This window comes from Botryllus schlosseri, chromosome 5 (assembly GCF_051294905.1).
Source record: "Botryllus schlosseri isolate E-star chromosome 5, Bs_hap1, whole genome shotgun sequence".
In the NCBI taxonomy this organism is placed as follows: domain Eukaryota; kingdom Metazoa; phylum Chordata; class Ascidiacea; order Stolidobranchia; family Styelidae; genus Botryllus; species Botryllus schlosseri.
Genome location: NC_137240.1, coordinates 4,762,056 through 4,775,778, shown reverse-complemented (window position 1 = coordinate 4,775,778; position 13,723 = coordinate 4,762,056). Strand labels below are relative to the sequence as shown.

The 13,723-nt window shown below is 41.8% G+C and overlaps 2 protein-coding genes across 4 annotated transcripts in view; one reads left to right on the top strand and one right to left on the bottom strand.

The window, feature by feature from the left end:
• LOC145438701 (proteasome adapter and scaffold protein ECM29-like) overlaps positions 1-13,723 on the bottom strand; it is a 49,609-nt gene that overhangs the window by 14,566 nt on the left and 21,320 nt on the right. The gene's annotated exons all lie outside the window — the stretch shown is intronic.
• Positions 3,205-13,544, top strand: LOC145438705 (complement C1q tumor necrosis factor-related protein 4-like). Its single transcript, XM_080316053.1, has 5 exons — positions 3,205-3,352; positions 8,663-8,863; positions 9,932-10,149; positions 10,353-10,499; positions 11,199-13,544. The coding sequence occupies exons 2-5, from the start codon at positions 8,725-8,727 to the stop codon at positions 11,376-11,378; spliced, it is 684 nt and encodes a 227-aa protein (XP_080172179.1). The 5' UTR covers positions 3,205-3,352; positions 8,663-8,724; the 3' UTR covers positions 11,379-13,544.

The following is a 13,723-nucleotide window of genomic DNA, read 5'->3' as shown; positions in this document are numbered from 1 at the left end:
CTTGTATATACTGTTTACCAAATGGGTCTATTCCCAACCAGAAACCATTGAATTCCCCACCATTGGGGAATTCCCCACCGTTTGGGAACCACTGCCCTAGACCTACGGCACATGTCAATTTATTTCCATCGCTTTTATATATAATATATTGTTACCTTTCATTCAGTGTGTAGGCCGCTTAGTCGCATGTGAGGTCTGATTAAAAGGCTACTTCAAGTCGTTTCGAAACCTTCCCATCTTTTCATTTTATCGCATTCTTGCGACGTTTTTGATCGAGGAAATTATTATAAATAATTATAAATAAATTGAATGACCAAACGACCATGCGTGACTTCCGTGATGACATTCCAAATACGCCAGCCTTTAGCGCAGCGGTTTCTTAACGAGGCTTCAGCCGGTCTCAGAGGTTCGCTCGAGGTCAAGGCATACCAGACTGCAATAAATATTCATTCTAATCTTTTTGTTTAGCGTGATAATCACTATTGTTGATACACGACACATGTTCATTTAGTGCACATGCATTCTATGGTAATTTATTACATGTGTGAATTGACTAGGCGAAAATACTTGGTTCACAGAAGGCTTGTAGATAAGCGCAAGGGTAGTCAGTTAAGTAGAGGTTAAAAACCACTGCATTAGTGTATTACGTTACACAATGTATGTGATTTCTGATTCGCGATGTCGCCCGTACCTATTCCGTGGAAGCAGCGCAATAAACGCATAAGATCAATACATTCGAGCAGCCAACAAGAGCGGTTCTATCTCTCGTTATGTTTCCTGTATTAGGCACCGGTTTCCTGCACCGCACACTGCAACATTGTCGCGCGGCCGAAGAAATATCATTACCGGCAAGTCGAGTCAGAGAGACGCACGTGGATTCGGATGTCAGCACGGTAAAGGTGCCTTGCGATACGCAACGGTAGATTAAGGCTAGGGATCGAGCCGTGTAGCATCAGCGTGGGTCCGATTCAGAGCTGGATTTAAAATTTCCGGCTTTTCCAACTAGATTAGATTTAGAATTATAGCTACACAGATTTTTCAATTTAGATTAGATAAGAATTACTGAATTTGCAAAAACGTGGATATTGGATAAAAATTCGAATTAGAGATACAACAAGATTCTAGTTTAATTCGTATCAAATCACAAAAATAACTTTCTTCCGGATTCCAGCCATTCACTGATTAAATTATAAGGTTACCCTGAAAAACACCGAACGCACACCAAATTTGGTTGAATTCTAACAAGTATAGGACTCCGCAGATCCAATTAAAATTTTTAATTTATTAGGGAAAATTAAAACAAAAAAAATTTCAAATTTTTCTGTCAACCCCATGGAATTGTTGAGCTGTGTTCAAAGACGATGCAAAACAAATTTGACTCAATTCCAACCAGTAGAAGCAGAGTTATTTGAGTTTTTCGTTGATAAATCTCGGATTATCCTTGATGGGGAGGGGGGGAGGGGTAATCCGAAAACTGAATCAAGTTCAGTTCATGTCAAATTAGGGTTCATCTTCATAAGCACGAGAATGACAAATGTCTGTAAGCCAAGCTTGGCTCGTTTCGCGGTATACAGATCTCCTGCAGCATTTTCAGAAATTCATAAATTAGATCAGAATTAAAATAAGAACATAGAGACCTTTCACGAATCGGATTAGAAAAAGACAAATGAAATTTTGCTCCAAACTAACTAAATTATTCAATCACGGCATTACTGTGACGTCGGTCAACGTCACAAGCGTATTTTTAACCTCCCGAGACGACCGATAAGCCGTATTAAAAATCTTGCCCGCATCAGCGCTAAACCACCGCATTACACAAACGCAATCGTCGACAATATAACGCAACCGTTACTGTGTATAATCGAAATTCACGTCGCATATACCCCGTGGCTATCGGCAGGCACGGAGTTTTCGTACGTGTTCCGACGTAACAGATACATCGTAATCAGAAACTAAACTCTCGTCATGTTACGGCATTGGTTTCATACCAAAAATCGTACGCGCTCAAAAGCAATGAAGTCCTATCCCAACCATCAAACGGGGCCGTAACCTACAGCGATGCATCGGATCGATATTGCGTCGTGTAATACGCCGCTGTATTTCATATTTAATGACCTGGCTGTCTGCGTTGAGATTTTCGGCGTACCGCCAGGGATTCCCAGGGCCATCAATACCCTGCGAATTTCAACCAGAAGATCTGACAGATGGGTATTTGACAGCAGACATGCGAAGAATCAGGATGGTATTGGGTTTCAACGTAAACAAGATTTTAGCCGTGAGTCTGAGTGTTAGATCCAGGTGAAATACAGATCTTTGGAGCAGGCTTGGCAGCAAGAACATTTTCAGCGTTTCTAAATTAAATAGGAATTAGAATTATAGCTAGACAGTTTTACCTAAGTAGATTATAATTAGAAGTCTACAAGTAGCAAATCAATGAATCTCACATTCATGAAAGATCAGCAAAACAGCTTGACGAGGTTGGAATCGCTGGCTAAACGCGTGTATTATATTGTGTGCTCAAGGCCGTGAAGTGGCATAGACGGATATCTACGCAGTACGCTGGAAGTGATATAAATATTCATACACGCGTATGGTAGCGGTAACCTGCCGTACTATGCCGGGATAATGTGAGCGATGTGAAGTGCGTATATCAACACTAATACATTAGTTACCAAATAGTACGTGATTGTGGCGTCAATGATTTCTAAGATTTCAGAAATGCCACGGTTCGACGGTGATGATATGCATAGGAACGAGCAAATGTTGTCAAAGTCGAAGTAGCCAGCGTTGATACTCATATAGAAATAACACCTCACATTTCTACTAACGCACGATGACCAATTGACCAGTGACACTACAAATAACAGCACTTTCCCAAAAAGATATTCAGTCTTTAACAATCGTATACAATGTGCTTTCCAGTTCTCTACTAGTTGGTGACGATTACCCCTGACGAGTGTCAGCCGAAAATATTCGGGTGCATTTTAATATGAGTTTGAATATATATTATTCAATTGTATGCTGAAGCTCTGTGCCGCCAAAAATCTATTCAAATAGATATAAACTAACCCCCGCATTTATTTGTGAGCAAGCCAAAATCCGGTTCAAGGCCAACGCTAAAATCAATCGCCCCAAACTGCGTCGCGCTGTCCCATTGTGACGTGTAATTTCTCGCTTGATTGCCTTAACGAGCAGCCAACGCATCCGGGTATCGTACAGGATACTTGAACAAGTCAATATAAACATATCACGCGAAAATGTTACTTTAAACGGCATAGCTCCCGTTGAAGAGGGCATATCGCAATCAACTACAAAGACAAAACCCTGGCGCTGGAGGCTACTTCTCGAAAAAGTAAGGCAACAGGACGGGCGAGGCTGTTTGCATTGCGGGTGCATTCGCATAAAGTTTGGCAGCCAGCCGGCGCAGGTGTTGTTGTAGAACGGACAGTCGGACATGGCAAATGTTCAGATCGTTTCAAAGAGATTGCAGCGTAGAGATAAGGGCTGGTCCTATGATGTAGTCAGAGCCTACAGGCTGAACAGTTGCGACTTGGACGACTTGATAATTCTATAGTTGTCTATTCAGCCTTATTACAGCGAAATACACATTTGATTTGGACTGAATTGATCTTGAGAATTCAGTAATTGTAATTCAATCAAATTTCGAATAAAACTGTAACTGTAATTCTAATTCTAATCCAATTGGGAAAAGCGGAAAATTTTCTTGTCGCGCAATTCGACATCAAGGGCCCATTGTCGCACGCCAGCAGAATTTGTGACGACAGAATTCCAGCAGCCAAAACCGCAGTAGCTAAGGAGTCGTTGGCATTCCGCATCGATTACGGTAAACAGACGCAAGAACAGCCAGTGGGGAGGGAAAATTCAGCGCGTGCGCGTCACCGAATTCGTCGACGTTAAGACGCAACAAATTTCGGCCGTCCCAGTAGGTTGCGAACAAGGCGTTGACTGAAATCTATCCCAAGCCACTTCATCGCTGTTAAAATGACAGGGGGCGGCCAAAGTAGTTGTTGTTGATGCTCAAGTAGAAATAAAGTCATAAATCTCGAAGTGTACCGATTTCCAAGCAAGTGAAAAAGAATGTATTCTAGGCCTAGTTCTGCCAAACAATGCTAAATGAAAGTAGTTGAGTATTATAAAACCAAACCACTTACAAGTTGTGGAATTTGGCGAAACCTGCTTGAGTTATCCGAACGATGATGCGAGCTGATCGCGACATCACAGAGACGTCATTTCCACTAACATGGGTACTGGGTATTTTTGCACCACATTAGATTAGAATTATAGCTACATAATTTTTCCCAAATTTGACTAATTATACAACAAGAATCATATGTTTTTCCAAGTCTGGCTTCGACAGCAGTGTTTTATAGCAGTGATCCATAAATCATTCAATTCAACCGTACGCAGCCCTGTAAAAGCACCCTAGGCCGCCGCGGCTTTCGTACCAGAAACCGCGTGACATCACAGACAAATATTCCGTCCCGATTTTCATTCGGACGCAATATTTCCGCGTGCGCTTCCGCGTAGGACTTGCTGCCAAACGAATTAAACTCATCATCGGTGCGTGCGCGCTATTTCGATCAATCGAAATACACAAACGCATCTCGCAACCTCGTGAAGGTCCGCTTCCTTGTTTGATACGCCTTCCAATCGGCTTTGATCGATAACGACATAGATAGCTCGCAGAAGGATCAAGTCACATTAGCAGTATCCTACAGCGATGGGCGGCAGTTCAATATCAGGGCGACCGGTTTGAATTAGGCCTGGCAAATTAAAATTACTGAGTTCGCGAAGACTTGGAGATGTAATCAAGATCAGTTTTTATCAAATCAGAGTTTTAAGCGACAGAATGGCAAATGTCTGTACAGTGAACAGCAAGCTTGATCAGTTTCGCACTATACGGTTCTCCTATAGCATTCTCGGGAAAACAAGGAATTATATTAGAATTAGATTACCTGAGCTTACCCCTAATTTAGTGTAATTTCCCAGCTAGAATTATCTATATTTGTCCATATCTGGTTCAAATATGCGCCTTTCATGCTACCACGAAGAATATAACGTCAGTTCTGCATCACATACAGATAATTTGAATTTTTACGACCGTGGAACTTGGTGGCAATGCTTTGGGTTGACCACGATTTCACATTATGCGATTCTCACCAACGTACGTGGCTCTTGTACTAGATGTGCGCATGCCGTATTGTGAGCCACGGAGATTTGATGGCTTGCGCGGTAGAAAGTAGTACCGAAACCACAATTCTCGTTGATGAATTAATTCTTGGTGGTAGCATTCGAAAAAATCTCAACTCTCTCACACTCTCTACTCGAGATCATAAGAATTAGTGCTCGATTCAAATACGAGTGCTCGGATCATTGCGCCCAGCCGTAGTCCCAATAAAGATGAAATACATGCCGACAGTCGGAGCCGTTACTAATTAGATTCGGTTTGCCGGTAAGCTTGAATTCAATGACATCTCGATGTGGCGATGCCGCGCGCGGTCAGCCTTACGGCTTCAAACGTACGAGGACGTTTACGAAGCGGATGATCTTTTCGTTGCGTTCAAGCTCAATTGAAGCAGGGTTACGGTTGGGGCGTAGATTAGGGGTCACCAACACGCGGCCCGCGACCTGATTCGACATTTCGTAGAACGCCTAGTAAAGCATTTTGAAATGCCAAAATTGATTTCAGTTAAAAGATATTGTTGTAGTTGTTCTAAATAAATTATTCTCCTGTGCCCAGCATCACTCTATTCCTAGCTAGCTGATACGGCTTCGGCGATGGTAATAGCATTCCTTAGAATGGGCATGGGCTGACATGAATGGGCAATGGGCATTGGGCATATTGCCTCGGCGTGCAATGACCCCGGCACTGCCAAGACCGAGACGCTTAGAAAACGAAAAGGGACTTCCCGACAATATCATGTTTTACGGGGAGATAGCTTTCCAGCAAGTACAATGTCTAGCTGACCCCACTAACGATCCTTTAGTCGCTTAAAAATTCGGTCAGACATCGTACGCAGCTCATAGTTCAAAATAGAATGAAAGTGGTGATCATGATATGTTTGTTGTATTTGTACTTCATTATCAAAGTATTATTTCTTTTGTGGCGCCGATGCCCGCCGCCCATGTCAGAGAGCACAGCGTTGTACTGTAGTACCGTACTGTAGATATTGAATTCACGTGGCCTGCGGCCAGCGACCCGTTTTGAGTTGGCGACCCTGACTCAAGATAGTGGACTCCGGTTTTGCGGTTGAAATTCGATATAGATCTCCTGTGCGTTCACATCTGTCGGTTGGAATCGAGTCTAAGTTGGTGTGCAGCGTTTTCATAGGCAACCTAACAATTTAATCGGCGATTCCCCGGAATCCGGAAAAAAAGTTATTTTTAACAACCCTATACTGACCACCTCTGAAATGCACGCATAGATAGCCATTACGAACGATTTGATCGCCAGTTTCTTCATATGTAGGCTACCATGTAACAACGCGCGTTTTGCTGCGCCGACTAATACTCTGCAAAACATCCGATTGACAGTGACTCAAGGCATCACAAACTCGCAATGAAAGTATTGTTTCAAGTCATCCGGGTCCCGTGACGCGTTATACACGACAAAATGTGCGAAATCTGCTGATGATAAGGCATATTTCGGAACCGCAAGCTGGCCGAAGTTTTCGCCACGAAAGTGCTAAGGACGGGAGATCGAAAATTCGCGCGTAGCAAGCGGATTTCGCGTAAATACGTAACGCAATTCGACGCGCGTTATAAAACGGCAGGGATTGACCGAACTGATTACCAGTCAGGAGTCAGAGCAAACCGTAAAGTCTCCGCGTAATCCAATCGAAGGGGAAGCTGAAAAGTCATCCGCCACTTATAACAAGCTAATTAGGTTGCGAGGAAGGTTACCAGCGAATCGGCATCAGACTCGACAACTTAACATTTCTCATTATCTAATTAAACTAATTGGGTAATATAATTCTAATCCAATTTGTTGAATGTTTCTTTCCTCTAGTTTTAATTGTAATATAATTTGTAAAATGTTTTCATGCTCTGATTTCAATTCCAATATCAATTTTGGTTTCCTGAAATGATAAGGGAGAACTATATCGTGCGAAACGAGTCAAGCTTGCCGTACGTACTCGTACAGTACAGACATTTGCCATTCTAGTGCTTACGAGAACGAACCCTGTCTTGATACGAACGGAACGTTTTCGCGAGTTAAATAATTCTAATTCTAATCTAACGCGGAAAAAAACCAGCATATAGCCATCATTCTAATTCTAATCTAATTTGGAAAATAAACTTGACAAATAATTAAAGTCTAATTTAGAAACAAAATGTGTAGCGATAATTCTAATTCTAATCTGATTTGACAATTTTCTATTGGCTCGGCGTGTTGAATTCGCCACTGGTGAATTTGGCACTGGAAATGTAATACCTCTTATGAAAGCGATGCACGAATACTGCATCCATAAATTCGAAAATGAACGTTACTTTGATAATAAGCTCGAATTGTGATATAGGGCACTTGCTGAATTCGTCGTATTAAATTTCGCTCTCGTCCCTTGGTATCTATATATTAATGTCTTGGATTTAATGGTTAGAGTTTGGGGCTGATTTGGATTAGGCCCGCCAAGTGCATAATTCATTGGTACCAACAAGGACTAGTATAGGTTAGAACAAGCGAATAATGCCCGATTACGATTGATATGAAGATGTCATAGTCGGTACAAGTCGTCCGTTACTATTAATACTCAAAGCACGGTACCGCATATCAAAAACCACCCAATCAGACCAACGACAAACCAAGTAAACTCGGCGATATTGACATCACCGTCATGTATCACAATCGGACGACGTAATTGTCGCTTATTTTAGGCGTACCGCGAGCCCACGGGCGTGCTAGCCACGTCACGAAGTCTTGTTTGACATACTACAATTACGTGGAACTGGGTTATGTATTTATTGTTGGTCGCGGGTGACTTAATCAACAGCTAGCAGATGCGAATCGTTACAATTCGTTAGAAAGGTAATGTAGTGCGAGTCGTAGTATAGGGATATGCTTTCGCAACGGCAGGGGCGATACGCGATTCAAAAGCGTATCGTGTGATTGGCATTGATTCGCAGCACCGTGGATAATTCGACTTTCGAAAATAATGGGTTGACTTAAGCTTAAACTATCCCCGCTCAGAGTAAGACCCAAGGGTTTAGAAGATGGATGAAATACGTGTCGCGTGCCTTTAATATGTATCAAATACTTAATATCGGTCTGAATAAGGATTGAGTTTAGGTGATTGCCAGGCGATGGGGTTTCATAAATAGCCCTCGCTGTTACAAGCACTGTTAATGTGCGGAGTGTAGATTGTGTGTACGACAGTCCGTACCGAGAGAGAGGATGTCAGCAAGACTTTAACGTGTTTCCTATTCCCTACCATGGTGAAATATATTATGAGGGGGTCTAAGTTGTCCTCGTTGGTCCTCAAGTGGAATTCAGGACGTAAATTTCTAATACGTACTTGAGAATAATTCGAAAAAGTAAAATTCCTTCTTTAATTACCACCTCTGAACATAGTACCCAGCGTGAAAAACGCGTGTATATTTTTCTTTACATTATTGCGTTCATTATGCCTATATCCATTCTCAGATCATACTTTGGCCTGGGTAAGGGAGGCACGGGCGTCGTTTGGCGGCGTTGGAAAGACCGCGATGCTGGTGTGGGTTTGGATAGGAGTCGCTCTTATCGCGACTGCCGCAGACGCCAACACCAGGATGTGTACGCACTGCTGCGACGACGTGTACCCGGGGGAAGGGACGCCTGTGTACTATCTCACCCAAGGACCCAAAGGTAAGGGTGGCAAATTAATCTGGTCCGCTGTACACCGTGTCAGGAACTAATATAAGTTGTGGTTGTGAAGAGCTACGCTGATTTGATGATTTTACAGACCTTTCGGTAGAGCTTTACCCATTGATGTGAATATATTGCTGTTTTGTTTTGTTTTATCGTTGTATTTTGTACTAAAGTTGCCTGTCAGGCATTGAGTTGTCTTTCTAAAGTTCAAGAAAGCTAAATGCAGTGCTTCCACTGCTAACATCTTACCCAATATATGCGCTGATATACTGTATGTTTATACGAAGTCCACAACATCCCAGCGACGAAAGCGCCCAAGGGAATACATGTTTGTAATTCTACATTGAAGATATATGCGTCTGAAACCCCACCGTTAAAAACTCATTCCGGCTGCCACTTTCACAGCCTCGTGATGAAACGTTCGCGCGAAACCGTCAGTCAGCGGCAAATCACGAGTGATAGATTCAGCATAACCATGTGAAATATACAGGAGGAAACCTGATGGCTTTTTGAAAACCATTTGTCTTCGAAAACTCATGGGGGAACCACACATTGAATCCCGAGTTTGCGAGAAACTCATTCCGACAAACCTGCTTACCTACGGTGACTAATACGGATAGCTACGAGAAATCGTATGGATGAATAAAGTGTTAATTAAATAGATTCTTCTATATAAGACAATATTTCACATTTTTGTAGAATTGTCGACTATTGCCAAAATTATGACAGTTATAATTGATAGAATAGGGTCATGGTCATATTGAATGCGTTTATGATTTGAGGATAACCTTATAAAGCATATACTGTGGTAGCAAAATTAATATGCAATCTGGCAGACTGCAGTGTATATCTTATACAGTAGAGTATATTGTATATATCGGACCTTTACTCGATCGATATGCACAGAGAGGACTATTTACACTATAATATATCCATGTACATTGTACTGTGCGTATCAGCATTCTACACTGTGACATTGCCAGACATGAGGATTCGCGTAAATGTTGTGAATTTACGTAATCATGAAGCTAGGAGCATGGCCTTATACTGTGAAAACTCGTACAGGCGATCAAGGAGAACAAGGACCGGAAGGGTGCCAGGGTCCTCCCGGACCACAGGGCGATCCCGGTCCGCAGGGGGTCCAAGGACCGCCGGGAGATAAAGGAGAGAAAGGAGAAATGGGCACGGCTGCTCCAATCACGCCCCAGGCCGCGTTTTCCGTCGGAAGAAGTAAAGAGCTGCTGGGGAACAACACCATGCCCCAACCGTTGACATTCGACAAGGTAAAGTGAACCGTATCACATCATAGCCATTAGTATTACTTCATTATTGACCCGAAGTAGTCATCGTTGTTACTCAAGTAGAAGCAGAAGTAGCCTAAAATTGCAAACTTCCACTCGAGTAAGTATTGCAACTTGCAAGGACCTCAAATACTCGGACCACATGCCACGGATTCCCATTGACTTACGGACACATTTTTGCGCAGGTGTTTGTCAACGCCGGTAACTCGTTCGACGAAGAATCGGGCCGTTTCATCTGCCACCACCCCGGCATTTACTTTTTTACCTATACAGTGCAATCTTATCTCGACAAGTACGTGGGAATTCAGCTCATGAAGAACAACGAGCCCCAGGTAAGAGTCGATTCTATTGGGAACCGATTACAGTCTTCAAATTATGGAGGGGCAGTAGCAAACGCTCTTTTCCTGCTGGTGAAATTGAAGCTTGTCTTTATTATGATGTAATTTTCTTTGATCATGTCACAATCTATCTGTGATAGCATTGCCTTGTTGAAGTAAATTTCATTCCAGGCCTGAGATATCTGGGACACTACATAACCGGCTATCTACGTCCACAGCATCAAGATTTATATACAATATCCCAACCAGATCTTTACGGCAAGGGTTCCAAACCTTTTTATACACCTTGGCCCATTTAGAAAATTGTGAAGAATCAATGGACCCCCTATCATCTCAACTGTCAGCTTTTCTGGTTTGTTTCACTCACTAGACCAAACTTATAAGCACAAAACTCATTATGGCTTGCACGCTAATTTGTCACCTAGATGTGTAAATCCAAGCTTAAGAAAACCTTCATGATAATTCCTTCTTTTAGCAAATGTTAAACTTAAAAATATTAATAAATCTAAAAGAAATATAAAGAAAGTAGCTTATGGCTGTACTAGTGTTTCTAGCAAATTTGAACATATTTCTTTTGTTATAGTGGAGCAGGCATAGAGTTGATAGTGGAGCAGGCATAGAGTTGATAAGTTATTTCACAGCCCCACACCCACAGTTTGAGATTTTTTTATAAAATATCTTATTGAATTCCAGGTGATCTTATACGCAAATGCGGTGCCACGGCGTATCATGCAAAGCCAGAGCGTCATGCTCAGTCTGCGCCAAGGCGACGTGGTCTGGCTGCGACAAGCGAAAGGCCTGCGCTTCGCAGTCTACGGCAATCAAGACATGCAGATCACATTCAACGGATACTTGGTGTATCCCGAACGATAGAGGCGTTGGGAAGATCAGACAATCCAACTCAAGGATATGCAAGTTCAACCATGCCTTGTACCGAACGCGTACTGTTCGAGAAAAATATTTAATAATATTATCGGGTTCGGCGCCCGAAAACATGTAAATATTTGTAAATATGACATCTGTAAATATCGTCATCGAATCACACTTTCAAAGCTAGTTATTGCACTAGTTACCTGCTGCTACCGAATATGTCTGAGCGACCCGTAGCTTAGTATTTATTTCGTGTGTTGGTGTAGTCTTGTAAATAATAGCAATAGTTACAAAGGTGAATTGACAGAATTGACACTTATAATTATAATTATCAAAGCCCTGACTTGGTGACCGTATAGGGAAATAATTTGACCAAAGGCCAAATCTTTAGACACACATGCTGTCAAATCCAATGCTTGTAAAAGTCATCAGTAAATACTACTACATTTATTGTACGGTGTAATAGCCTGAAACTAAGTTACCTATCACACAACACACTTTGGGTGTCGGAAGTATCTTTACGTCACAGAAAGCACCTCCATTCAATTCCAGTACATCATCGTCTTTAAGAGTTTATGCATCAAAATTTAATAGAGGCGATCCCTAATTCATAACGTACCTCATTGAGTAAGAATGAGTTCCAGACATTTCCAATTCTAAGCATCAACTTGATGGTGGAGGATAAAAATTAGCTTGATACATTGCACATGAGAAGTGTCTGATGTGTGCCCACTGCCCAGCCATGGACGAAGGAAAGGGCAAGTGCTGCTAACTTTTCATCTCCACACTCAATTATTTCACCCTTAACATTCAAATTCCTTTGTTTCATTTATTCGTGTGTAACTGTAAGTATGAAGTCACTAGAATTGTGTACAACGATGCTGACGGGTGCAATTGAAATATAAGTCTTCCTTGTACAGTACATTTTAAACTGTCATACACCAATGGGATAAAACCCCACCATTCAGACCCTGCCTTAAATCCTCTATCTCTCGTGCTCCGTAAATAGCTTGTTGCCTAAGATAGTATCGACAAGTAATGTTGCTGTACAAATAATGTGTAGTGATCGGATTGAATTTCTACTTCGTTTCGGCAAAAATCGTGTTAAATGCGGGCGTCTGGTGGTCAATCCCAAACTTGTACATATCTTCATATCAAGCGAGCTGGTGGAAGCGTAGCAAACGTTTGTAAATAGTATCATCGCGAATAAAGAATCACAGCATGTAAATACAGAAGGCAAAAAAGAATCTCGAAATATTGAACGAAAACCTAGTGGACCGTTTTTCAAACGTCAATCTCACCGAACGGGAGTGAATTGGAATCAAAATATTCGGTGTGCCTGTCCCAATCAATGTGTGTCCGCAACAAATCATATCGATGTTTCTATAGCGTTCTACATCACTTGGTAAGACAATACTCGTGTTCAACTATATCAAATCTAATTAGTATTGGCATCATATATCATGTAGAGTTCTCTCAAGGCTCTCAAACACGGCACTAAACCGTTGTATTAACCTTTATCTACATAATTTCATTTCTAGATCGTGTTACCTTGCCGTTCCGGGCGCAAACTTAACGCCTGACAGTAATGATTCGTTACATAATGTATCTGTCATTATCTACTGTTGTAATTTTATATCAGAGCTGCTAAACATAATCAAATTCGGGGTACAGTCTTCATCATTCCTAAATCATAACATATTCAGTTTCTCAGCTATAAATTTATGTTCACGCCTCATCATCTGTCAGTGTGTATAAAGTGTCATCGTCTCACAAAAATATGTCATAAGCTGGCTTTGCTGCGTCATATCGCGATGGTGGAGAACATTCCATATCAATTTGAACCTACTATACTGCCATGGCAATATCACAGCGGCAAAGCCACAAGAAAAGCGGTCGGGAGAAAGTGCAATATACGTTCGAGCCATTCCGGTCTTCGTGGCTGGTAGGCGAGCGTACGTCGAACATACGTGTATTTAGAAAGGTATAAAGGATTGCGTATAACAAAATGTAGCCGTGCCATTTAGAATTCGCATAGTGAGACATCGTAGACGTGTAAACCTCTTGCTCTATCTGTGTTCCGTCGCTTGTGTCGTGATGAATTTTAGAAGAATTTGTAAATATTGCGTTTCGAGAAATTTGCAATGAAACAAATCGTTTCGAAAAAGACACGGGTGCTTTTGATTGTGATGAGTATCAGAATTTGTAACGTCGAATTTGGTTTGCGGAATAACAGGTTAGTTATTGGCAGAGGTGGTCCGTAACGAAGTATTCTACTTTACGCTACTTCCGAGTCCAAGTCGTACTGTTCACTGTTCAAGTAGGGGTCTCCAAAAATGACTTTTTTT

What these genes read in the sequence shown, in the direction of transcription:
- LOC145438705 (XM_080316053.1), top strand. Translation starts at nt 8,725, where the DNA reads ATGCTGGTGTGGGTTTGGATAGGAGTCGCTCTTATCGCGACTGCCGCA. An exon ending in AACCGTTGACATTCGACAAG is followed by an intron (nt 10,150 to 10,352) that starts GTAAAGTGAACC and finishes ATTTTTGCGCAG; the next exon opens with GTGTTTGTCAACGCCGGTAA. An exon ending in TGAAGAACAACGAGCCCCAG is followed by an intron (nt 10,500 to 11,198) that starts GTAAGAGTCGAT and finishes ATTGAATTCCAG; the next exon opens with GTGATCTTATACGCAAATGC.